Source organism: Eschrichtius robustus, chromosome 8, assembly GCF_028021215.1.
Source record: "Eschrichtius robustus isolate mEscRob2 chromosome 8, mEscRob2.pri, whole genome shotgun sequence".
Taxonomy (NCBI): domain Eukaryota; kingdom Metazoa; phylum Chordata; class Mammalia; order Artiodactyla; family Eschrichtiidae; genus Eschrichtius; species Eschrichtius robustus.
This window is the reverse complement of record NC_090831.1, coordinates 129,231,175-129,257,374: the sequence shown is the minus strand read 5'-3', so window position 1 is coordinate 129,257,374 and position 26,200 is coordinate 129,231,175. Positions and strand designations below refer to the sequence as shown.

At 47.6% G+C, this 26,200-nt stretch overlaps 1 protein-coding gene across 4 annotated transcripts in view; it reads right to left on the bottom strand.

Annotated features, from left to right (window-relative positions):
* Positions 1-6,132: 6,132 nt before the first annotated feature.
* UBE3C (ubiquitin protein ligase E3C) overlaps positions 6,133-26,200 on the bottom strand; it is a 118,053-nt gene continuing 97,985 nt past the window's right edge. For all 4 annotated transcript variants that reach the window (XM_068549769.1, XM_068549770.1, XM_068549771.1 and 1 more), the window contains 4 exons: positions 21,933-22,121; positions 21,764-21,830; positions 17,010-17,140; positions 6,133-7,688 (listed from right to left, as the gene is read on the bottom strand). In XM_068549769.1, coding sequence (XP_068405870.1) covers positions 7,518-7,688; positions 17,010-17,140; positions 21,764-21,830; positions 21,933-22,121 — 558 coding nt within the window. In that variant the 3' untranslated portion in view covers positions 6,133-7,517. The remainder of the gene's footprint in view (positions 7,689-17,009; positions 17,141-21,763; positions 21,831-21,932; positions 22,122-26,200) is intronic.

The window sequence follows — 26,200 nt, the reverse complement described above, 5'->3', positions numbered from 1 at the left end:
CTTCTTGGCCAGAATCCCCTCCCGCCCCCGTGTCCCGGCGTGTGCAAGCCCCCCGGGCGGGGCTGTGTGCCCCCGAGGGTCCATCCAGTTCCAGGAGCGCCGGGAGGCGCGTGCCGTCCCGCCAGCCGCATGAAAACAGGGCGGGAGTATTTACATCCCGACTGAAACCGGCAGACCCTTCCCCTCCCTGCGGGCTGCAACCCAGCCCCAGGCCCCCCGAGAGAGAGCAGGTTCTCCATGCCGCCTGTGGAGTCCAGGCTGGGGTCCCCGGAGGGCCCTGGGCGTGGACGGCGGGTGTGCCAGACCACGTGTGCCCAGGAGGCCGGGCCGCACGGTCCGAGGTCTCGGGCCCCCGACAGCCTGGCGGCTCGTGAAGCATCCTGGCTGATGAGCCTTCGTGCCCGGGCCTGGGTGCCCCTCTCTGCGGGCCGGCCTGGGCCACTTCTGCGCCCGCAGGCGGAACACGTCAGGTGGGCTATGGGGGTGCTGTGTGCCTACGTGACCGACCCGCCGAAACCCTGGCCGCTGGGCTCCGGTGAGCTTCCCTGGGCAACCGTGCTCGTGCTGTGCGGCCCCCTGGCAGGGACCCCGGAGGCTGGCACTGGTCCCTCTGGTCCCGCCGTGCGCCCCTCCCCCCGAGACCCTCATCTGCACCCTTCCCCACGGTGAGCCCGGCCTCCTGAGGGTTCTGGGGGGTCAGGCCTGCCTGGGGCGCCCTGGGCTGAGGGTGGGCATGGCCGTGGGGAGGGGAAGGTGCCCGTGAGGTCTGTCCTGGATGTGGGATCTGAGACGCTCACCCGTCAGGAAAGCCATCCATCTGGTCTGTAAGGTGACGGCAATTATTTACCCAGACGACCTGGGCCTCTTCTTCAGGTGACCACACTCCAGGATGAACGACTTTTCATTTGTTTGACCCTTTAAAAAGTAAAATATAAATTCCTCAACATATTGATTTCACGGATGTTTCTTCTCTCATTCCCAGCCTCCCTCCCACCGCCTTCTCTCCTTAGAGATATAGCTGTGTCCACCCGCGCCAGGCGTGGCGCTAAGTGCTGGGGACAGCTGGGCATGGCCACCCGCTGTCCTGATGGAGCCGCCGGCTGGTGGATGTGGCCGCTGGTGGGACCACCCAGAGAAACAGGGCGACTCACGGCCAGGGCAGGCGGGGCCCACCTGTCACGGCGTTAGTCGCACAGACCTGTTGTTGGGCTGCAGCTGCCCCCTGGGGACCACCCGCTGGAGGCTGTTAAGTCGTCGCGAATGAAGTCAGCACCGGGAGGGCAGGAAAGCCACCCTGGCTGGATTGGCGGGGCTGGATTGGCGGGGCAGCAAGCTCATTACCACGTGGGCAAAGGGTTCTGGTCCGGCCCAGTGATTCAGAATCTGAACATCTGTACAGACATTAACTTAACATTTACCTTGCTTAGAAAAGCTAACTTCATAGGAAAACCCATCCGTGTGACAAATAATGAGTGAGCACCTACTGTGTGCTAGGCTTTATTTTAGGAGCTTGGTAATGAAACTCACATTCTAGGGGGTGGGGAGAAAAAACAATAAATGAGTGAAATCCATACTGTATCAGACAGAACTAGTGCCATGGAGAGAGGTGTAAGTCAGGGAGCAGACAGGTTACCACTTTTAACACGGTGGGAAGAAAAAGTGACACTGGGCAAAGGGGCACTGGAAAGAAGCGGGGGTGCAGGTCAGCTGAGCGTCTGCGGGAAGAGCCTTCCCAGGGGAGGAGTGTGTGCAAAGGCCCTGAGGCCGGGGAGGAAATCAAGGCGGCCAGTGGGGCCCGGTTAGCAGGAGGGCGGGCGCTGGGTGCCGAATCTTCAGAGCTCCCGCTCTTCCTGAGCTGGAGACCCTGGAAAGTTCTGCCAGAGGAGCGGCAGGGGCTGGCGTGGGACCAGGGGCTTCCTTTGGCTCTGAGCTGAGAAGAGACTGAAGGTTAGTGAGGTCAGGGGTGGGAGAGACTTGGAGGCCACCGCAGATCCAGGCAACCCCGAGGTCATGGCTTGGGACGTGGAGGTGGCCGAGAAAGCGGCCAGGAGTCGTCAGCCTTTGCCGTGTCCTCAGGAGGGCTGGCAGGGGTGCAGCGTGGGGTGCAGAGGTGGATGGTGGGTGCAGAGCAGTTCCTGCTGCAGCCACAAGCCCGTGGGCCACACGCAGCTTCTGGAAGACGAGTCCCAGGGGCAGAGGCGCCTGGGTGCCTGCGGCGGGCGGTGGCTGCAGGTAGAGCCCGGCCCTGCGCACCCTGCAGGGGGCCGAGACCCTTCAGCTGGGGGCAAGGCTCTGCCCCAGCAGCAGAGGGTCAGGACTTCCCAGCAGAGGGAACGGTTCCCTGGGCTGGAATGCTGTGTGGCCCCGCCTGGCAAGTTCTTTGCCTCTGACTGGAAGTTTGGAGGTTATCTAATTGTTTTCCTGTAATTACCTGGGAAGGGTTGCCTGGGACGCTTTCAAGACACAGACTTATGACCCCAGCACTAGGGAAAGGATCATCTTCAGGCAGGTTTGGGAAACATGGATGTGGCGTGGCCTCCTCATCTCACGGAGGGTCATCAAGACACCTGCTCCAGGCCACGCGGCTACGGTGAAGCCTGAATGAGGCGGCCCCAACTTTCCACGAGCAGGCCCACCTTCCACGCTGCTCCGGTTTTCAGACGGCGTGGTAGCCTCTGCCTCTTAGAAAAACACGCGTAGTGGGGGGATGGTCGCCCCCCCCCCCACCCCCCACCCCCGGTTATGTCCATGGCCCAGTCCCTAGAACCATGAACTGACTTGACTTGAAAGAAGGTCTCTGTAGATGTAACTTAGCTGAGGACCTGGAGGTGAGGTGATTCTGGGTTACGGGGGGGGGGCTGATGCCAGTGGACAAACGTCCTTATAGGAGAAACACAGAGGGAGGTGGGACGCCGACAGAGGCGGTGGCGTGTCCAGGACGGCCGGGCTGGGAGCACAGGAGCCGGGAGGGGCAGGGCGCGGGTGTCCCCCCACCCCGGGGCCTCTGACGCTCGATTTCAGACCTACGGCCTCCAGAGCCGCAAGAGGGTAAAAGTGCTGTTTCAGTCATGCCGTTTGTGGCACCAGGTTCCAGCAGCCAGAGGCAGCTAACGATGTCGCACAACGTGAGTGCCTTTAGACAGGCCCTCCCCCGGCTCGGGCTCTCACGGGTCCCTCCGGTTCCTGGTTCCTCGGCCAGACAGCACTGGCCAGCACCTCGTGCTGGGTCGGAGCCGAAGCTGCTGTAGGACGTCCCCAGCTGGCGTGCCCTCCTGATGCCGCCATCCTGAGCTAGGCCCAGCTCCTGCACTGAGCGCCGTGCTTGGACCGCCCGCCCGACCTCACACGCCCTCCGCAAGCGAAGTCCTCCCCTGTGGCTCTGGCCTCTGGGGGAGGCTCGGCAGGACCAGGAGGCCAGGGTGGGCGCCGGTCCCTGAACTGCAGCGCAGGGGAAGGTGGGCAGATCCTCACCGCACCAAGTTTCAAAGGCGAAGAAGGCACCTCGGGAACGACACAGCGAGTCGTCAGTCTACACACACAAGCCGACGGCCCGGCAGCAGGCGACGGAGGAGGAGCCCAGCCGCAGAGCCGCGTCTGCAGTCGCACCGACAAGCACCAGGCACAGCTACCAGGACAGCTACCCTTCACAGCCAGAGTGGGGCAAGGGAGAGGAGAGCGCGGAAGGGTGACTTTTCTGCCCGTCTCCGCAGAGGAAAAAGGAATGATGTGGCCTACGGGCAACGATGTTATGATTATTCTAAAAATTGTTAGTTTATTTTTTGGCTGCCTCGGGTCTTAGTCGCGGCAAGCGGGATCGGCACGCGGGATCCTCGTTGTGGTGTGCGCGCCGGCGTCTCTCTAGTTGCGGAGCGCAGGCTCAGTAGTTGTGGCGCGCGGGCTTCGTTGCTCCGTGGCATGTGGGATCTTAGTTTCCCCACCAGGGATAGAACCGGTGTCCCCTGCACTGCAAGACGGATTCTTAACCACTGGACCGCCGAGGAAGTCCCGACAATGTTATTATTAAGGCACGAATGTCAAAATGTGACATTTGCAACCTGTGACATCAAACCACCTAAGTGAAAATAAGGTTATATTGGGTTTATAATATGTTGACATCAAAAGCTTGTTCACAACTCTCATCAAACGGGTGTAACATCCCTGTGAAGCCAAAGTACAGGTTCCACAACTCTCCGAAAATAAGAGCATCCGAGGAAACCCTTCCTGAGCCGAAAAGGCGTGAGGCCAAGAAGCAGTTACCTGAGGACTCGTCCTGCTTGTGGACGCACAAAGTCAATCGAGATGAAGCACAGAGGCTCACAGACACGGTTCACAGCTCACGGTGGCGGCTGGATGCTGAGATGCTGAGTGTGGTTCCGGGAAGGAGCTGGCGGGGCCGCTCTCACTGCTGGGGTGGGCGCTGCCTCTGTAACGCTCGCTGCAAAACACGCCGAGCTGAATGAGATTTTCCCTTTTCGCCTCTTTTTTTTTTTGGGTAAAAGCGCCAATCCTCTTCAAATTTCTTTTGGTTAGCAAAACCAGGTACTGAAGTGAGTCCTTCTTAATGGGGGAGACCTGCATCTAGATTATCCCCGTTTCACAGATGTGTAAGCTGAGGCACGAAGTACTCAGGCTAAGAACTCAGTTTTCTGGAAGCAGAGACCTCTGGGTGGTCCGGGATGCTCCGAGGCCACAGGCACCCCCACCGGGCCTTGCCTCCATCCTCTCAGCTCTCGCCCAACCTCCCACCTGGACCTGCTGGTCACCCGGCCTCCGGTCGTCCACTCCGGCCACCACTGTGGTGCCACGAAGAAGCCTTGGGAAGCCAAGGTCGGGCTCAGCGACTCACCCTTTGGGGAGTGGGGGTGATTCCCCTAAAACAAACCCCAGGGGAGATCTGCTGACCTGTGTGGTGCAGACGTGGCTGTTACTTGGGGCACAGATTACTACGCTATTGTACGTAACACTTTCATGACCGGGAGCAGAGGAATTTGCAAGAGGCGACTGTAGGAAATAAGCTAAATATTAGTGTGGCTAGCTCCTTTAGGCTAGCTCAAATAAAATTTCTATTTTATTTGCATTAATATGCACCTCTAGCTGTTTACCTTTCTTAAGTGTCAAATTACTGTCTTTCTTAAATATTAAATTACTTCCACCTCCGCACTCCCCTCTTCAGGAAGCTTGCCCCCGGAAGCTCCAAGCCCACGAGCATCCCAGGTCTGTGCAGGTCACACCGTGATCAGCGCGACTGTCTGCCTCTGACTGACAGACCGCAGGCCTGGTCTGCCCGGGGCCGCCTTACCGGGCCCCCGCGGTACCCAGAGCCGAGCCACGTAGACGCACACCCGCCCCTGCCCCCAAGAGCCACGGAACCAACACATCGCCAGTATCAGAGTGGCACCAGGGCGGCGTGAGCACCGCGGTGTGATACCACTGCCCTCATCAGCTTTCCCGGGACACCAGGCAGAAGAAGTCTATTCGCCGACACAGCCTGTGAGAAGTATCTGCAGCCTCTCCCATGGTGTGAGCACAAAACTACCAGCACCAAGCAGATAGCAGAACGGAACCAGGAAACGGCAAACGAGACGATGGAGAAAGGAGAATCTTCCTGAAGTATAATTTTCTCAGTAATGTAATGCTAAACCCAGTGAGACCTGGCGAGGTGAGGGTCACTCCTGGAGGGCCCGGCTCTCACCAGAGCACGTACGGCAAGGGCTGTTACAGGTCAACCTTCTCGAAGCCTCGCTCAGTGCATTTCAGACGGCAGGCGTTACTGTCTAGCATACCTTCTCTGAAGCGTAGGCGGCTGTACCCTGTATGAACTGATGGCATTTAACAAGCCTGATAAAACTAACGCTCAGAAGTTGTGGTTTCACTAGGGCAGAACAGAACTAATTACAATGATTTGGGGTACGACTCCAACACAGACTTGGGAAAAAATTTAATGCAAATATTTAGCCACTGGAACATACAAATAAATATGCTCAGAATAGCTGAGGAAAAAACCCAAATAAGTGTAACTGCCCATTTCTCTTCAGTCCCAGATATTCCATTTCCAAAATACTGATAATGATATATACAAATCAACTAATAAGTAAAGAAGATATAGAACATTCAACACAAAACGACCTAAAATAAAAATAAAACCAAGGACAAACCCTAATTATTTTATTTCTGTATATCAAGACTACAAAGAGCATTGAAACACTTAATTTATTCTTCAAATTAAGAAATTATACATTTTGTTTCGATAACGGTCACGGTCTCAAAAGTGTCATTCAGTCCCCCCACATTTAGAAGTATATTGCTAATTCTGGCCAGTTCAACACGACAGCCCAGAGCTCCAGTGGCAGCGAAACACCAGCCGTGGGAGAGAAGTCGCGCGCGGTCCAGGGTCCTCCGCGGCCCCAGCATCTGTGTTCACAGGTGACGCTCTGAAACGCTCTCCGCTTTTGGAGACTTGTGGAGACTGAAACCACCCAGGTCCTGATAAAGTGCCGAATCCCGAGAGACTCACCCAGGCCACAGGCGCCTGGGCCGCCCGCCCCTCCTACACAGCAGCACCGACGGCGGGGGGGGGGGGGGGGGGGGGGGGGCAGAGGGGGCGGAAGCGCGGCGTCCCCGCACATCCAGGAGGACCGGCCCGCGGAGCCCGGGCCGCAGTGCAAAGGCGCAGGGCCACTTTGGTTCAAGTGACTTGAGACGGCGCTGCAGGGTCTCCTCTCCCCGAGCCATCGTGAGTCACACGCCGCAGGGACTGGACCGAGACCCCCTCCCCTGAAAGCTCTCCAGGCACAAGGTGGAGACAGAAATGGAAAAAGAAGGAAGTGCCCGCCTCATACACACCCTCACACAGTAATGTCCAAACCATCAAGATGCAGGTCAGCGGCAGGCCGGAAACAAGCATGCTAGTCCCATTTTGGGGAAATGGCTTAAAAAACACAAATAAAATATTACCATTGTTATCTACTTTCCAAGCCTAACCACTGTGGGAAAAGGCAGCAGGGGGAAAAAAAAAAAAAAGCCTTTAGTTTTACCAATTAGGCTTGTAAACGATTCAACCACACGAGAAGCAGTGGCCCTGAGAGCGAGAGCGAGCCCCTCCGCCCTCAGGCCCGTCTCTCTGCAGACCCAGAGCTGGGCCGAGCCACAAGCAGCGCCTCTCCCAGGAGCCCGGGCCGCGCGGCGGTCGGGCCGCGCTCGGCTCCACCAGCAAAGCCAAAGCTTCATCTTTGGTTAATTTCACTGAGTTGCCACCAGTCTTACAACTGTGCTCTTCTTGGCAAAATTACTAAGTTAGCCACGTGGCACATAACATTTGTTATTTTAAGTTATTTGAAAAGCAACGCCCATCTAAATACGAGAGCACAACTTAATAAATCATTTAAAAATGCAGGCAGAGGGGTGGCGGGGGAGGGACCCAGGAGAGCCAGGGGTCCAGCCTGGGCACCCTGCTGGCCGGAGGTGCCGCACGGAGGCCCTGGCCTTTGCCGTCGACGGTGGGCCGCGGCCGTGCCGGCTCAGCTCAGCTCGAAGCCCGCGGCGCACTCGATGGCGTAGAGCAGCTTGCTTCGCAGCAGTGCCTCGTCCTGGAACTCAGGGAGCTTCAGCAGGTTCATGCAGGTGCTGGCCGTGGGCAGCCGCTCCAGGTCGGAGCCCCCGTTGTGAATGCAGAACGCGGGGTACAGCTCCTGGAAGACAGCGGGTCCGCAGGAGACCGTTAACAAGCACGGCCTGAAATGAGCTTTTCAGACTCACACACAACAGCTGCCGCCCCCAGTCACCTTTCCCTAAAAGGACACTCGCCCTTTCACTGCGCTCAAGACTCAGCTCTGAATTTCTACCAAATACTACCCTGGGCTCCACGCATAAAAAGGGATAAAGAATAGCATTAATTCATGGGAGACACAGCCTTGTCAGTGAACAGGGCCTCTAAAGCTTTTATTTTTTAGTCTTTTAAAAATGTGTTTAAAATTCAAAAAGGTACAAGGGTAAAGAGCTGAATATATAAACCTCTGCTTATACCAAACTACAGGAAAGGCAGAAGCCCGTCTTCTCCAAACGAACCACACTGTGTGGATTAGGCTCAGGAGCTACGTGGATGCAGCAACAGGAAGCGTAAAACAATTTCAGTCAAGGGGAGAAAAAGGCAATCTCTAAATATCGAAAGCAAAATGAAACAAATAAACCTATTTATTGGTGGCTTAATCACACAGAGAGGAATATTTCCAGTGTTTTAGAATCGCAAAGAGATCTTAAACGGTTTTCAGAAATGTCACAGTAAATTATTGGTATTGTTCTAAAACCACTGTAGTATGATGTAGACCTATTATATAAGTATTTTTTTATGGCTGCTATTAATTTTTAATTAATTAATTTTTTGGGCTGCGTTGGGTCTTTGTTGCTGCACGCGGGCTTTCTCTAGTTGCAGTGAGCAGGGGCTACTCTTCGTTGCGGTGCGGTGGCTTCTCTTGTTGCGGAGCACGGGCTCTAGGTGCGCGGGCTTCAGTAGTTGTGGCATGCGGCTCCAGTAGTTGTGGCTCACGGGCTCTAGAGCGCAGGCTCAGTAGTTGTGGCACACGGGCTTAGTTGCTCCGCGGCATGTGGGGTCTTCCCGGACCAGGGCTCGAACCCGTGTCCCCTGCACTGGCAGGCGGATTCTTAACCACTGCGCCACCAGGGAAGTCCCACCATTATATAAGTATTAGACAGAAGTATAACTTATAGTAGGACCCTAGAACTTATCAGAGGAAGCAAATGAACTAACAGGAGCCAAGATTATCATAGGTAAAGAGAGACCCCAATATAAAAATCAAAGAAATAAAAACCTTATATGCCTAAATTTCAATTTGAAATAGCAGTTTGAACTTGTGATGAATTTTCCTCTTGGGGACAAAAGAACGCCCATTTCCTAGCTCTGTCCACTGAAAAGGCCTGGACACAACGACCACCTGTGACAATGAACAGATCAAGTGCCTGGGTGGGTTTTGGTCTCTACCAACCTATTCTCGAAGAAAGGAAACACGGCTTCTTGGGAAAACATCTGATTCCAGACGTGGGCCAGGAAATGTACGTGACAAGTGTTACTATCTTGTCATACCAAAAAGCAAGAAAGCAACCCAAAGCTACCTGGGACTCCGGAGCCCACATGAAGGCCCTCGCCCACCCACGTATGGGATACTGAATATCAAAGAGTGACTGCAATGGATTGAAACACATCAAATGTTAAAAGTTCACCATGATAATAAAGGAACCAAAAATGCACTTTAGAAGATGCCAGTTATCCCCCTCAGTGTTCTGATAACTTGTAAAAGAGGAATAATCAAGATTTACTTGATTATTGTGTCTTGGCTGTACAAACAGTCCTCAGGGTAACCAAAGAGTTGATGAGAAAAAGTAAAGTTTTCCTTCATAGAAAAATCAGCTAAGAAAGGAAGAAATGATACAGCTGGAAGACGGCTGTTTTTAACCACAGTGAAGGATGGATCTAGGCGGTGACCGAGCACAGTGACTGCTCAGCCCCGCAGACGCCCGGATGCTGGAAACAGACGGAGCCGCGCTGCAGAGGTGACTCACGACCCCTGGGTCCGACGCTGCGGCCAGAGGATGTGGGCATCACGACGGCGTCTGTGCAGTGTTACTGCCAGAGGAAACATTCACATCTAGAATCTGCTGAAACCTCTAGCGACCAGTTTACAAGACACGCAGAGAAGCAACCCAGCTCCCCCACTGACCGGACCACAGGCACAGTCGAGGAGGGCGGGGCCTGCAGGCCAGGAAGGACTAGAGAGACGCCCCAGGCAGACGCAGCGCCTGGACTGCGGCTTGCCCGCAGCAGCCGCACCGATGCCGTCGGGCATTCGCAGTCATTTTCTAGACATAATAATGACGTTGTGGCTATTTTTTTAAGCTACGGTGTAGAAGTTCCCCCAGCTGCCCAGTTCCCACCCCATGAGCAGCAATGCTGTGGGTGTCTTGAGGACCTTCCACAGAGACCTGATGCAGAGACAAGAGAGCGTTTTCTCCCTCCTCCACCTAACAAGCATAAAGCGCTAGCACACTATAGACGCTGTCTGCACCTTGACGGTTTTCCATCTGATAACGCGTCTCTGTGGCCTTCCCGCACCAAGCCGGTCTCCCCACTGCTTCTCTGTAGCTGCACGGGTCCCAGCAGGCACGTGCAGCACTCTTTGTAAATGGACACTTAGGTCGTTTCCACTTTTTCCAAACAATGATGCAATAAGTAACCATGTCCTCAAGTCATTTTACGCTGGGCAGAAGTATCTGCAGGCTGAACTCCTAGACACTGTTCCAGACTGAACACGCTAGGTCCTCTGATGGTTACAGATAACCAGTGACTCTCTCTGTGACACGTGAATGTCATTAGATACAAGATGTGATGTATATGATCCCTTCCAGCAGGAGCACAGTCAAGTGGGGACTGTCTACCCAGACAGCCTCAGCCTGCTAGCTCTCGGGCCTGCGTGCTCTTGCCTTTCCACTACTGCAGGGTTTCAGAAGCCTGGCTAGTTAAACTTCCTTGCCAAACGTATGCAGAAAATGGCGACAGAAAAGCAAAATGGCAGCCCAGCTCAGGTGCCTGGTGAGTAGTGAGAACCAGGACGGTGGACCTCTGGTCGGCGCCCTTTACACTAGCATGCTCCTTCCCTAGAGCCGCGACAGGAGCGAAAACGCTTCAAATGCCACTGCAGAGGCAAGTCTATTCAGTGGTCTCTGCGGACACCGGCTCCAAATCCTCCTCTTGTGGGTGTAACCTGATAACTTTGTGGGGACAGCCTGGCAGGAAGCAGCAGGAACTCACACACATTCACATCCTTCACCACAGCCTCTACTTCTAGGAGTGGATCCTAATAATCAGAGATGCAGACGATTTAGGTACAAGGATGTTGACGGCACTATTAGGAAGGAACAGTTGTAAACAACTAATAAAAAAAAAAAACAGTACATCAGTTGTGGTAGACTCACATGATGGGACATTATGAAGTTTATTAAAAATATTTCAAAAACTATTTAATATGTGGAAAAATGATCCTGATGTAATGCTGAGTGAAAAAAGCAGCCTGTAAAACTGAACATGATACAGCTTAAGTTATATTTTAAAATCATGTCTATCTGCATAAACACATGCCCATATATATATATATATATATATATATATATATAGATACAAACACACATTCACGTAAAAACACGATAATGGTTAGAATGGGAGCAATTATAGGTATTTTTTTTCTTCCTTATACTTAACCACAACTTCCAATTTTCTATAATGAAAACATTAATTTTGTTACCAGGAAAAAAAGAACAAAACAGGAGTGCGGCTCCTGCCCTGACTGGGACCCCGAGCATGTGTCACGTCAGCCCACGACAGGTGCCCGAAGGGCCCAAACTGCATTTCAACTGGATTTTGTTTCATCTACACGTTGAATTTAGCACATACTTTATGACGTGGGCAAAACCGAGCAGTGAGAGCACAGCCACGAACTGCTGACTCCAGAGACTTACACGTTTCTTACCATCAGTCTTTACGCGGTTCTCTACTGGCAAATAAAAACTTCATTTATACAATCCCTGTGGGGGCTTCCCTGGTGGCGCAGGGGTTAAGAATCCGCCTGCCAATGCAGGGGACACGGGCTCGAGCCCTGGTCCGGGAAGATCCCACATGCCGCGGAGCAACTAAGCCCGTGAGCCACAACTACTGAGCCTGCGCTCTAGAGCCCGTGAGCCACAACTACGGAGACTGCGTGTCACAAACACTGAAGCCCACACGCCACATCTACTGAAGCCCACGTGCCTAGAGCTCGTGCTCCGCAACAAGAGAAGCCACCGCAATGAGAAGCCCGCGCATCGCAATGATGAGCAGCCCCCGCTCGCCGCAACTAGAGAAAGCCCGTGCACAGCAACGAAGACCCAGTGCAGGCAAAAAAAAACAAAGAAACAAAAACTATGTGGCATGTTAATAGGTGCTAAAACCCACTGTCTTTACCCCTAATTACAGTTTATGTGCCACTTTATTTTTAGTTTTAAATAAATTTATTAATTCAATTAATTAATTTATTTTTGGCTGCGTTGAGTCTTTGTTGCTGCACACAGGCTTTCTCTAGTTGCCGCGAGCGGGGGCTACTCTTCGTTGCGGTGCACAGCTTCTCATTGCGGTCGGTGGCTTCTCTTGTTGCAGAGTGTGGGCTCTAGGCGTGCGGGCTTCAATAGTTGTGGCACGTGGGCTCAGTAGTTGTGGCGCACGGGCTTAGTTGCTCCGCGGCACGTGGGATCTTCCCGGACCAGGGCTTGAACCCGTGTCCCCTGCATTGGCAGGTGGATTCTTAACCACTGCGCCACCAGGGAAGCCCCTGTGTGCCACTTTAAATGTCTCATAAAAATGTTAGAAACGGAACCAAAAGAGAAACAGAAATAACATTTATTACATTTATTATTTAGCATTCTGAGTACATTGAGGGCAACAATTTTCTCAAATGCCTGAATATACTAAAATAAAAACATCACATTTTTGAAACAGAAAAGGGTCTCTGAAGGCAGGGTCAGTGAGTACTGGGTAAATGGATAAATGATTGGTAAATGGAAAGTTTGAAATACATTTTGCAGTTAAATGCCACATTTTACTGTTTCTATCATAATGCTAATTGAATGTCCTATTTGGGTACCATTTTTGTGCATAACTAAACAGAGTACAACGGGAATTTGCATTAATTCAGAGTGAGAAAAATCATCAATTTATTACGTGGCCTGATGGCAACTTAACAATTTTCTACAGCACTTTAATGATTTTTTTGGTCTGTAACAATCACATTCATTAAACATATTAAACCTCAATTAGCTTTAGCAGATGCTACTCTTCGCCAATAACCTGGCAATAAGGAGTTTCATAACGTTGAAATTATGCATGCCTGCCACTGCTACTGATAGTACTTCAACTAAAAGCCATTCTCTTCTTTCAAATCTGAATTCTGTCAGCCCTTTCAGCACGCACACTGAGCCAACCGGGAAGCATAAACATTACGGTGATTTCCCCAAATCTGGAGTCTAATGACAACCACAAAAGCATTTGAAAACTCTTAAATAAGTTTCGCATTTAAAATGTTTCAGATCATTGAAAAAAATGTGAAACAGGAAGACTGTCTCATGGCTTCCAGAAAGTTATTTTTCATGGTATAATGGTAACTCAATTGTGATTATATGGGATCATCAACACGGGACCAGAGAATTTTCACTGTAATTCTACTTGGGATTTTGAAAGTTAATGTTAAGTCCCTCAACTCTTCCTGTCCTCCAAACCTGTAATACTCCTACTGGCTCTTCCACTGGCTGCCAGAATGTCTAGAACCTTCCAGCAAGACTCCTAATTTTTACTGAAGCAAAAACCACGGGCTTTAACTAATTAACCAGGAGCTGGCAGAAACCTCTAGGTCTTCCACCCAGTTTTTTGATGGAGTAGGTCCCTCCAAACTTCCCTTCTTGAAACTAGATGCTTAGTTTTCTTACTTCTAGGTTTGGTGTGGTTTTGAAACTGGAAGATACTGTAAGCTTTGTCTCTCATAATAAATGTCACTGACAAAATTACCTAATCATGTTAAAATCTTCATATATAAGAATTTAATTCATATGACTGTTTAGAGAGACAACACTAACTGTTCCGATGGGAAACCTCCTATATTAGCTCCATGTATTTGTGCCGCTGGCACTTCTCATCTGCCTTCTTCCTGCTCTTTAGATCCTACACGGCCAGATTTAAAGACTTCGCTACAAGCCCAAGAGGAACCAAAACGCGGAGACATGTTTCTTTCACGTTGTTGCCCAATTTTCATTAGAGTCACAGAGGCCAATTTTCCTATCTGGTTCTGCAGGCCAGGGCTTAAACCCACAAAGTAGATCCATCTATTTCTTTTGGGAGGAGGGGGGATTATATACCAAGCTAGAAGCATCACTAAATCTTCCTGAGTCACTTTGTTTAGGTGTGTCACTTGCACACAGTTTTTTTCTGACTCAGTCTGAGTGTCTTTCTTCTAATAAATGCGTTTACCCTACGCACGTTCACTGTTGTGGCAGCTCAGCTTGCTCTCATTTCTCTGTTTTCTGTTTTATGATTGTCCACGTTAACTTTGTTTTCTATTATCTGGTAAATAGAGTTGGTTTGGTTGTCTTGTTTCGCATGCTTATTTCTCCCTCTGAGAATTTGGAAGATAGAGAAGGGATTTTAGTTCTGCTAGATCACTGAATAATATTATTCAATAATTGTTTATATTCCTGTCTTTATTATTCATTGCCCCTGAAATAGTCAGTGATTCACCTCCTACGAAAAACAGAGTCACTGCACTTATGCCACACCCCTTTCCCCATTTCTCTACTTTACTGCTCTAGCTCTGATGGCACTTTTGGGGATGCTGTATTAAGCTACTGATGTCAATTTAAAAAAACACCTTAACTGAGGTGTAGTTTACATACTGTAATATTTGCCCATTTAAATGTACAATTTAAATCCAACTTCAGGGCTTCCCTGGTGGTGTAGTGGTTAAGAATCCTCCTGCCAATGCAGGGGACACGGGTTCAATCCCTGGTCCGGGAAGATCCCACATGCCGCGAAGCAACTAAGCCCGTACACCACAACTACTGAGCCTGCGCTCTACAGCCCGTGAGCCACAACTACTGAAGCCCAGGCACCACAGCTACTGAAGCCCGCGCGTCTAGAGCCCGTGCCCTGCAACAAGAGAAACCACCACAGTGAGAAGCCCGCGCACCGCAACGAAGAGTAGCCCCCGCTCGCCGCAACTAGAGAAAGCCCGCACGCAGCAACGAAGACCCAACACAGCCAAAAATAAATAAATAAAATAAATTTATATATAAAAAGAAATAAATCCAACTTCAGAATGTTGCCATTTCCCCCCAAAGTTCCCCACTTCCACCCATTTAAAGCCATTTCATGTAAAAGGAATCACACAGTCTGTAGTCCATTGTCTGAGTCCTTTCACTCAGCACAATGTTTTCAATGCTCACACACGTGGTAGTCCGTATCAGCAATCCATTCTTTTCAATTTCTGAATGTATCCCGTTGCCCGGAGAGACTACATTCTGTTTATCCATGACCAGTTTATGGGCATTTGGACTGTTTCAGTTTTTGTTCATTATCAGTCATATTGCTCTGAGCGATCCCGTGAGAACTGTGTGAACACACGTGAGTCCGCTCGTTCCCAGGAGTGGAACTGCTCCACTGTACTGAGGGATATTCTCGGATAACGTGCCAGGACCCGCTGAAAATGCTAAACAAAGGCTGGAGGAAACCGGCCAGTAAACACAGCGTGCAGCCTCGGGCTGGACTGCAGACCAGGGAAGTCAAAGTCCACGGAGGACACTGCGGGACGGCTGGGCCACTGCAGGTGCTCTGGACACCGAGGGGCAGGTGCAAACAGGAGGGCTGAGCCCCCTCCTTGAGTGGATTCAGGGGGTCTGGGCGAGGCCTGAGAATGTTTTAACTCCGACAAGGTCCCAGGTGGTGCTGAGACTGCTGGTCTCAGGACCACACTCTGTGAAGCAGAGGCTCAGACAAGCTCAGGACATCACTGCGCGTTCCTTACTTTTGATCACTTAACTGTGGCTGTGTAAGAGGGTACTGAGGTGGTCGGAAAAATGTGTAAGAAACATGACGTCTTCAGCTTTTACTCCCAAATGATTCAGAGAAGAAATATACGTATATAGAGAGAATGATAAAACAAATGTGTCAAAATGTTAACAATGGGTCAAAGTGGGTTAATAAGTTCTTTGTTCAATTCTTGCAACTTTTCTATACATTTTAAATAATTTCAAAGTAAAAAGTTGAAGAAAAGAACAACCGATACATAACTCAGTGTCCAATGCAAGGTTATTGGAAAGTGAATGCCAATCCAGTAGGTTTCACAAGCAGACGCGATATACAATGTTTACCTAACTTGATATTATTTTATGTTATATATACCATTGATGTGCCTCTTTAAACTATTAAATATAGCTTTATTTCTTTTACTAGGAATAAGGAAAATATAAACTGTCCCATGACCAATTTTATTTTATCTTTTTTATAAATTTATTTATTTATTATTTTTGGCTGCGTTGGGTCTTTGTTGCTGCGTGTGGGCTTTCTCTAGTTGTGGCGAGCGGGGGCTACTCTTCGCTGCAGTGCATGGGCTTCTCATTGCGGTGGCTTCTCTTGTTGCTGAGCACGGGCTCTAGGCACACAGGCTCAGTAGCTGTGGCTCGCGAGCTCTAGAGCGCAGGCTCAGTAGTTGTGGCTCATGGGCTTAGTTGCTCTGCGGCAGGTGGGATCTTCCCGGACCAGGGCTCGAACCCGTGTCCCCTGCACTGGCAGGCGGATTCTTAACCACTGCGCCACCAGGGAAGCCCCCCATGACCAATTTTAATTGCGAAGAATATTAAGCCAGTTTATATGAGATCAACATGAATTACCAGAAACGACACAGTAAGGCCAGGTAACATGAAATAAGTAACAGTGAGCAACTAGGAAAAAATATACTACTGCTCATGCATCATTCTTCCCAAACACCCGACATCAACATTCGTAGCCTGTGTTTTTTTCAGTTCAAAAGTGAAACCAGCCTGAGCCGCACAGACGCGTGACACTGATCATTCACGCACGGCACAGTGCGCCAGCCCGGCTGCAACAGCTCCTCGCTTCTAACCCCCAGCACAGTGACAACCCTCACAGCAACAGGTCGACACTGCGAACGCAGGGAAAAAAACCCCAGATGAAACCAGCACCAGGATACACAGATAATAACCAATCCTTCAGTGATGGAGCTGAAATACTCAGTTAATGAGGCTAAAAACATAGTACCAAAATAATAAACCAGGTGTTTTGACACACTGTCAATACTATTCTCTGAAAACAATGTGTACGCACTACTTCATTCAGCCCCATCTGCTACCCTGCTGGCCTTCTTAGTTACAAGTTGGTGTTTAAAGCCAGCTGCGGCGAGCTTGTGTACCTTAAACCCCAAGAGAGGGGGGCGGGAGCAGCTTGTCACAAACTTGAGCAGTTTGCGCTTTTCCTCATCCGTGAACCCTTCCACAACTCTCCAGAAGACTCTGATTACGGGGTGGTCAGCAGAATAGCCTCCTATGACAAAAGGAACAGACGTTTTTATTAAAAACGAGGTAACCACAGAAGCAAGATTCTCCTAAAGGCACCAGAGGAACAAACTTATAAGAGTGATTCCTTTTCGTCGTGCCTGTCTAGTGATGAACAGTCTTTTCTTCTCTCAGCTCATGGCTGAAAGCCGACTCTAGAGAAACACCTTTATTCTGTCCTGGTAGATGATGGGCAAGTACACAGCAGGGAGAGAAGCTTCAGAAGGTAAAGTACCAAAGGCCAGAATGAGGAACAAACACCCTGCAGCTACAAGATGAACCCTGGCAGCAAAAGATGCTGCAAAGGGGTCTGAGTTTTAAGAACTCTGCTAGGGGTTAAAAATCAGCCTCTGTTGAGTAGCAAACCCTAAATAACAAAGGATTTACATGATTGTCACACACCTAGAGATAGCAGAAACATTGGGATTTTTATTTTTAATAGAGCTAGTTACTTTGCCAACACATCTTAGTATCTAAATTTGTTTTATCACCCATCCTTCCAACAACAAGGTAGAGACCATGGTTACCAACCAACCCCAGCACTCAATTAGACCACTGTTCTGAAGTGGGATATCTGCTACCTACAGCTTTTAATCTAGTTAAGTGCTTCCTAAAACTGAAATAATTGCTGTATGTTGTTCCCTCATTGTTAACATACTACAGAAGTATCATCAATAAAATATCTTAAGTGCATTAATTGGCACCAAAATGAATATGGTAATATTTTAAACCTATTTACTAGAATAGGAATAGCTAGGATCATTAAAGGCATACGCTTTCAGTGCAGACAGGATAACGCAAAGAAGCCAAGACCACTTCTTGGCAAAGGAAAGCTTGGATTGATTTCATTCTTTTCAACAGAAGACTTGATAGTGAGGACAATGTGACCTTAGGTATTATCTGCCTTTAGAGTTCAAATTTAGAGCAATACAAATTAATGACAGAAAGGGGAGACACATGCACACATTTATATACATATAAATATACACACATGGATGTACGTAATTTACTTTAGTAAATGTATGGTTCTGAAACCATCACCACAATCCAGTTTTAAAACATATCCATTTCCTCAAAAACCCCCATGTCCACCCCATAGACAACCATGATCTGGTCTGTCTCTCAGGGTGCTTTTAAAGATGTTTCACTAAACGAAATTGCACTCACGGTGCTGTGCAACTTTCACTACGGATCCATTTCCAAAACCTTCTCAAAATTTACCTGGGAGGAAAGGTTGGGAAACAGCACTCAACAGAACAGAGGAGTCTGGATAGGTTTCTTTTTAAAATTGTCGTAAAATATGTAACATGAAATTCACCATTTAAACCATTTTCAGGTGTATAATCCAAGGGTGTTAATTACATTCACATTGTTGTGCAACCATCGCTGCTGTTTCCAACCCAAACGTTTTCATCACCCCAAGCAGACACTCCTACAACCACTAGGCAGTAACTTCCTGTGCCTCCTCCCCAGCCCCTGGTAACCTCTCATCTACTTTCAGTGACTAGGAATTTGCCTCTTCCAGGTATTTCATAGAAGTTGAATCATACAGTATCTGTCCTTTTGTGTCTGGCTTATTTCACTTAGCATAATGTTTTCAAGATTCATCCACGTTGTAGCGTGCATTTGAACGTCATTCCTTTTTAAGACTTAATAATATTCCCATTGTATGTCTACAACACATTTGTTTATCCCTCATCTGTAGGTGGACACTGGGGTTGTTTCCACCTTTTGGCTCCTGTGAACAATGTTGCATGAACACAGGCGTTTCAGTCCTTGCCTCCAATCCCTTTGGATATAGACCTAGGCGTAGAATTGCTGGATTATTATTTTTTTAATATTTATTTATTTGTTTGGCTGCGTCGGGTCTTAGTTGCGGCACGTGGGATCTTCACTGCGACACGTGGGATCTTTTGGTGTGGCGCACGGGCTCTAGAGTGTGCGGGCTTAATAGCTGCGGCACGTAGACTCCCTAGCTGTGGTGTGAGGCATGCGGGATCTTAGTTCCCCGACCACGGATTGAACCCACGTCTCCTGCATTGGAAGGCGGATTCTTAACCACGGGACCACCAGGGAAGTCCTGAATTGCTGGATTATATAGTAATTCTATGTTGAGCTTTTTGGGGAACCACCAAACCATTTTCCATGTTGGCTACTTTACATTCCCACCAGCAATGAATGAGGGTTCCAATTTCTCCACAACCTTGCCAACACTTGTTATTTTCTGTGTGTGTGTGTGTGTGTGTGTGTGTGTGTGTGTGTGTGTGTGTGTGTGTGTGTGTGTGTAATAACAGCCATCCTAATAGATGTGAATATATCTCCCTCTGGTTTTGGTTTACATTTCCATAGAGGTTAGTGATGCTGAACATCTTTTTGAGCATACTGGCTATTTGTAATATCTTCTTTGGCGAAATGTCTATTCAAGCACTCTGCCCGTCGTTGAACCGGCTTGTCTTCTTGTTGAGTTGTAAGGGTTCTTTACACATTCTGGATACCAGACCCTCATCAGATATATGATTTCCAAATATCTTCTCCCATTCTGAAGGCTGTCTTTTCACTTTCTTAATAATGTTCTTTGATGCACAAAGCTTATAATTTTGATGAAGTCCAATTTATTTACTTTTTTGTGTTGCTCCTGCTTTTGGTGTCATATCTAAGAACCCACAGCCAAATCCAAGGTCATGAAGATTTATTCCTGTGTTCTCCTAAGAGTTTTATGGTTTTAGGTATTACATTAAAGTTCTTGATCCATTTTGAGTTAATTTTTGCATATGGTGTGAGGTGGGGGTACAGCCTCACTCTTTTGCAAAAATCCAGTTGTTCTACAATTAACTTCTCATATAACTGTAAACTTTTCCAAAGAGGTTCTACCATTTAACACTGCCACCAGTCAAGAGGGTTCAAATTTCTTCACGTACTAACACTTAGTATTGTCTTCTTTGAGAACAGTCATTCTAGTGGGTATGTAGTGGTATCTCATCAGAATTTAATTTGCATTTCCCTAATAATTAATGGTGTTAAACATCTGTTCATGTGCTTATTTGCTTACCAGACATTCTTATATATCTTCTTAAGTGAAACACTTTATCTTCTGCCCATGTTTTAAAATTCAGTTGTTTGTATTATTGAGTTGCAAAAGTTCTTTATATACTGTGGACATAAGCCATTATTAGATATATTACTTGGAAATATTTTCTCTTAATCTCTGGCTTGTTTTTTTCACTTTTTTAATGGTATCTTTTGAAGCACAAAATCTTTAATTTTGAGAAAGTCCAAATTTCTATCAATTTCTTTTCTCTGGATCATGCTTTTGCTGTACAACTAAAAACTCTGCCTAATCCAGAAGTCATGAAGATTTTCTCCTGCATGTTCTTTTAGAAGTTTTACAGTTTCGGCTTTTACCTACAGGTCTCTGATCCTGTGGAATTCATTTCTGCATACGGCGGTGAGGTCAAGGTCTAAGCTCATTCTTTTCCATGTGCACACTGTTCCAGCACCAGTGAACTGTCAAAAATCATTAACTGTAAATCTAAGGATTTGTTTCTGAACTCCCAATTATGTTCCACTGATCAAAATGCCTACCCTTGTGCCAATTCCACAACGTCTTAATTATTGTGGTTTTATAGTAAGTTTTAAATCAGAGTGATAATCCTTCAACTTTGTTTCTACAAAATGTTTTGGCTATTTTAGGTCCTTCACATTTCCATATAAATTTTAAAATCAGTCTGCTGATTTTTACCAAAAACCCTGAAAATACCAGAATAGCAGACTATGGTTAAGGAAAACAAACCAAAATAATAGTGGTTGTTTTAAGGATGATTTTTTTTTTCCTTTTCACTGCTCCCAAGTATATAAAATAAAGTTTATGGGACTTCCCTGGTGGTCCAGTGCTTAAGACTCCACATTCCCACTGCACGGGGCATGGGTTTGATCCCTGGTTGGGGAACTAAGATCCTGCATGACGCGTGGCACGGCCAAAAGAAAAAAAAGAAAAACAAACAAACCTCACAAACACCCAAAGAGTACACCAATCCAACTCTGAACAACCTAGTTATGCTTTTGTTATTTCGTTAATGACTAATGTTGTTGAGCATCTTTCTATATGCTTATTGGCCATTTATACATCTTCTTTTTGGTTTTTCATTTTCTTGAAGAGTAAAAACTTTTAAGTTTAATTTAATCAAAAGTAAATTATTTTGATGAGGTTCAGTTTTTAGGTTTTTCTTTTTTTTTTGGCCTAGCACTATTTTTCAAAGCAGAAGACTGGAAGCAACCCAGTGGCCATAAGAAGAGGCTTAATAAGGTAAGTTGTGAAGAAGAAAAAGCAGGCTGCAGAATAGTGTATACAAACAAGGAAAATAAGAATGAAATTTGTATTTATATGTAAATATGTAAAGACACCAAGAAGAGTGGTTACTCCTGGTGGGGACGGGCAGGGGAGGAATGGGATGGTGGGAAATGAGACAGGAAGAGGAGTTCCCTGTAACCCCATACAGGCTGGGTTTCAAATCATGAATGAATTACCCATATAAAAAAGCATGTTAGAAATTACTCTGGAAATATGACCATCTGTAACATTTTCAGGGATGAATAACTAGTAGTGGTAACATACCTGAATAGTTTGTAAAGGATTTTAAGTCCTCCAGGCTTATGGGAACTTGTGCACCGGAAATTAATACCTGGAAAAAAAAAAAAAAGTTCCGGTTATAAAACCGGAGGCAGGCCCGAAGAAGGCCTTTCCCGCCAGGAAACACCCGTGCCCGCAGGCGCAAGAAGTGGACCTGGATCTCCTGCTGGTCGAACATGCGCAGCCACTCGAGGCGCGCCACGTTGGCCAGGCCCTGCCGGAACGCCAGGCAGTGCCGGCGGATCTGCCTGTTCAGCCGGTAGTCGGCCACCAGGTGGATGTACGCGATCCGGTTGGCGCTGCTCACCGGGATATCCTTGCCACCCGGTTTCAGCTCAACCACCTGTGAATATTAAAGGGAGAGTCAAAAGCTTCTCAAAGTACAGGGTAAAACAAGAGCAAGAGCAACTGTTTCAAGGGAACCTGACTGTGTTGCTCTGTACACGAGACTCTTAGTGAAAACCAGCCCGTGTGGCCTCACAGGTGGACGAGTCCTCTGATGGGACCCTCCAGAGCCTGGCATCTTATTCTGTCTTTAAGATCATTAACCACCCCAGCTTTCTCCAAAGTGCCGAGGCAATGATGCTACAATGTCATCATGGCAATTCCGTTAAAAAAAAAAAAAAATGAGATTACACAGGGCAATAAAAAAAATTAATTAAAAAAAAAAAGAAATCACGAAGTGCAAAGATATGAACCGAATGACCAGCACGAGTCAGAAGGGATTCATTCTGGAGAAAACGCAGCTTAAGGAATTAAGGTTGTAGTAAAATGATTATTCTTACTTGTACATATAGGTAGCATATATTTCTCTCTGTGTTTCCATATTACTACCATAAAGTACTTGGAATATGACATACAGGGTAGTGGTAATCACTAGAAATAACTCCATTTCTCATGTATCTGCAAGCATTAGAAAGAACTTCTTTATCACTGTGTAACGACACTCAGAAAATCGCAGGGTCAGGAACCCCCGGGAAGCAACCCTGGAGCGTTGGGGGAATGAGCCGCAGCGGAGATGGGGAGCCCGGACTCGGGTGCCCCGCACCGCACTTCAGTGTGTGCCACAGAGAAGTCACCCGGCCCTGAACTCTATGACACGGTGATACTTGCTTTGTCCATCCTGGAACTGTGACTATGTAAACTCACATAAGCAAAGCTGACTAGACAAAACTCCACAGACAGCTACAAATATGGAAGCCTAATTTACCAGAGTAGACTTAGAATCCTTGTTTACTAGCGCTTAAACAAAAGAAATGCATTTTCAAGGCGTGTGGATGAGGTAATGTATGCCAAGGATAAAGAAATATAAATACATCCAAAATAGTGAATAAAGACATTCCAGAGTGGAGGAGTTATTTCGTAAGGGGACTTCTGCCGGTGGAAACTGGGTAACATTCAAAACAGGCTCAATACGCCTAGGAAGTAGCGGGCAAACTTGCGGGGTAAAAGCAGAGGAATGCTTAGATTATGGACCACGGGAAAATGACTGATACCCTCCCCCCACCCCGCCATGATTTCCTTCACAGCCTTTAGCCTCTTGGTAGTTACTATATTCCAAGTGCAGCAAAGACACCCCCTCCCTCTGGGCGATGGCATTTTACCCCAGTTGTTTTATCACTTTACAGAAGGGGCTGGTTTAGGATCTGGTGATGGCTTTACTTAAATTATCCTGTCTGATGGTCACACAGCCATCTAGTGCTATCAAAGCTGTGCAGCTTTATCAGATGACGCTCACTGCTCACTAATTCACGTTCTCAGTGCTGCAACCGCCAGGTCCGAGGAGGGGCTCTGGGGAGAGGCCGCGCTGCCTCCCGTGCTGCTCTCCCAACAGGCCTCCTGTCACCCGAGCCACAGGAGCTGGCTGTTCCGTCTCCACAGCTAAGACACCACCCCCCTTCCTTTAAGTGGATTAAAGGCAGATAATAAATGATGATGTACTGTGTGATCTGGAAGAAAAAGGACCCGTGAAGGTATCGTCTGAAGAGCTTCCAAAGCCCCCGTTACCTGACTAATCAGACAGCACTGACATTTCTAGTAACTTTAAAGTGGTTACACTGGTAATTTAAACTCCTCTCTCAGGCTACACCTAAAAAGCTATGTATGTTTAAATCACGTCAAATCTGTCCTCAGAGTTCCGTTTTGAGGGGCATATTTAAATCTTTAAACATGGAATCTTTAAAGCAAGAGCTCTCCTCTCTGCCGCCCTGGACGTCTACACCTTACGGCCCCTGGGAGTGCACAGGCACCGCCCCCTCTGCCCACCCCCCACCCCGTCACTCACACACAGGGGCTCATTTCATCCTCACGGCAGCTTATCCCCTTCTGAAGATGAGCACGGGGGTCTGTGACTCGCCCAAGGTCTCACAGCAAAGCAGCAAAAACAGGGCTTTAGCCAGGCTCTCATGAGTCAAGTTCAGTGCTCGTCTACAGAACAGATGATTATTTATGGATCCATCTTAAACCCTGAGCGTTTTCCTCAAGGGAGATATGTGCGTAAATTAGTCATCTAAAATTTCAGGTTCACTTCTGAGCAGGCTACCAAGCAAGCCATACTGATTACACTACAGAAAACACTGGAGAGCAACACCATTATTTTAAAAGGGAAGATTCATTAACATAACCCGCCAACATAATGAAGTATTTGCATATTACAAATCTCTAAATCATGATGTTTTATAAACCTAAACCTGTATATGAGAACTAGGTTTTTATATATTTCTATATATATATATATATATATATATATATATATATATATTTTTATATATTTCTACAGAAATCCATACGATCTCTCCCCAAATTAGGTACTTTACCAGTGACTTTAATCTTTCCAATTAGACTCTTCAGTATAATGATTCTTATGCATTATCATCTATAATCTCTCTACTCAGTGGGAATTTCTATGAATAACTGGAACATCTTGACTTCACACTTTTGCTTTTAGCAGATTCCAGTATTATCAGTGGCGCTTTAATGGAACTCTTACATATGCGACATCTCACCATTACCGTCTACTTCAGAAGGAAGATGGGAAACACCCCCATTAGCAAAGGCCTCGGCGACGGCCCCAAAGCTTTCATTTCGCTTCTTCTAAGTCGCGCCACTAGGTGGAGCGAGGCAGCACCGGCTTCACTATCTGCACGCTGACGTTTCCTTCTGACGATAATAAATCCCGTCTTTAAAAGAACATCTCAATTTTGCAGTGCTGAAATTTCAGCTCTATGAGATGGAAGAAGAGGTCAAAACAAAACAACCAAATGAAATATGGTTCTCAACCCCTCATCCTTTTATCTTACAGCATCGATGCCAGTTCTCAAAGATGCCCAGACGTGACCAAGCAGGAGGAAGGAGGAGGTCTCAGGAAGCATTATTTCCTTTATTCCTGTTTAGGATTCAGTCCACACTTATTTCTGAAACAGGTAGCTTTAAAGGCTAAGAAACATACTGAAAACTCAAAAACCACAAAGATCATCATTTAAAAAATATCCAGAAGGTTTAGACAGCAGGATGTATAAATCTTTGTGTACGCTTTTTGCTTCAGTTTTGGAAGACATCACGATGGAGAATAAACCACGGAACAGTTCTGTAGTCTAGGGGGGAAGCCAATGAAAAGATACTAAATCTCTTAGTTTTCCTGAGGGACCCTCGGCACTACAGCACAGCGCTGTGTACTGTATGTACCACCACAGTGAAACGGCACTTCACACCCGCTAGGAGGGCTATTATTTTAAAAACAGAGAGAAAAGAAAGCAGAAAATAACAAGTACAGACAAGTATGTGGAAAAATCGGAACCCTTGGGCACTGCTGGCGGGAATGTAAAATCGTGTGAAAACAGTACAGAGGGTCCTCAAAAAGTTAAACACAGAACTGCCATATGACCCAACAGTTCCACTTTCAGGTATACACCCAAAATAACTGACAACAGGGACCCCAAAAGATATTTATACAGCGACGGCCATGGCATCATTATTCACGATAGCTGAAACAACTGTAATGTCCATCGACAGATGGATAAACAAACGTGACACATCCAACAACGGCACGTTCATCAGCCTGGAAAAGAAGAAACTCTGGTAAGTCCTGCCTGCCCCACCCCTCGTCCGACTCAAATAAAATCTACTTAGTCCAAGACACTGATCCACAGAACGTAATTTTACAAATGAAAATTACGGTCAAACTCCTCTCATTAAAAACTTTTTTTCACTGCTTAATCAAACTGTGGTTTCTCTGAATTCTGGAACCACCTGACCCAGAGAATCCCCAGGACCTGCCCTGACTCACAGAACCAGAACCTCAGCTTCCGCTGACAGGAGGCGCAAGTGTCTTATCATTACTTTTCCTACTAGCTCTGAAACGCACCTGTTAGGCTCTCTTACCCCGAAATACCCTAAATCAGTTAAGGAATGAAACATCGGCTC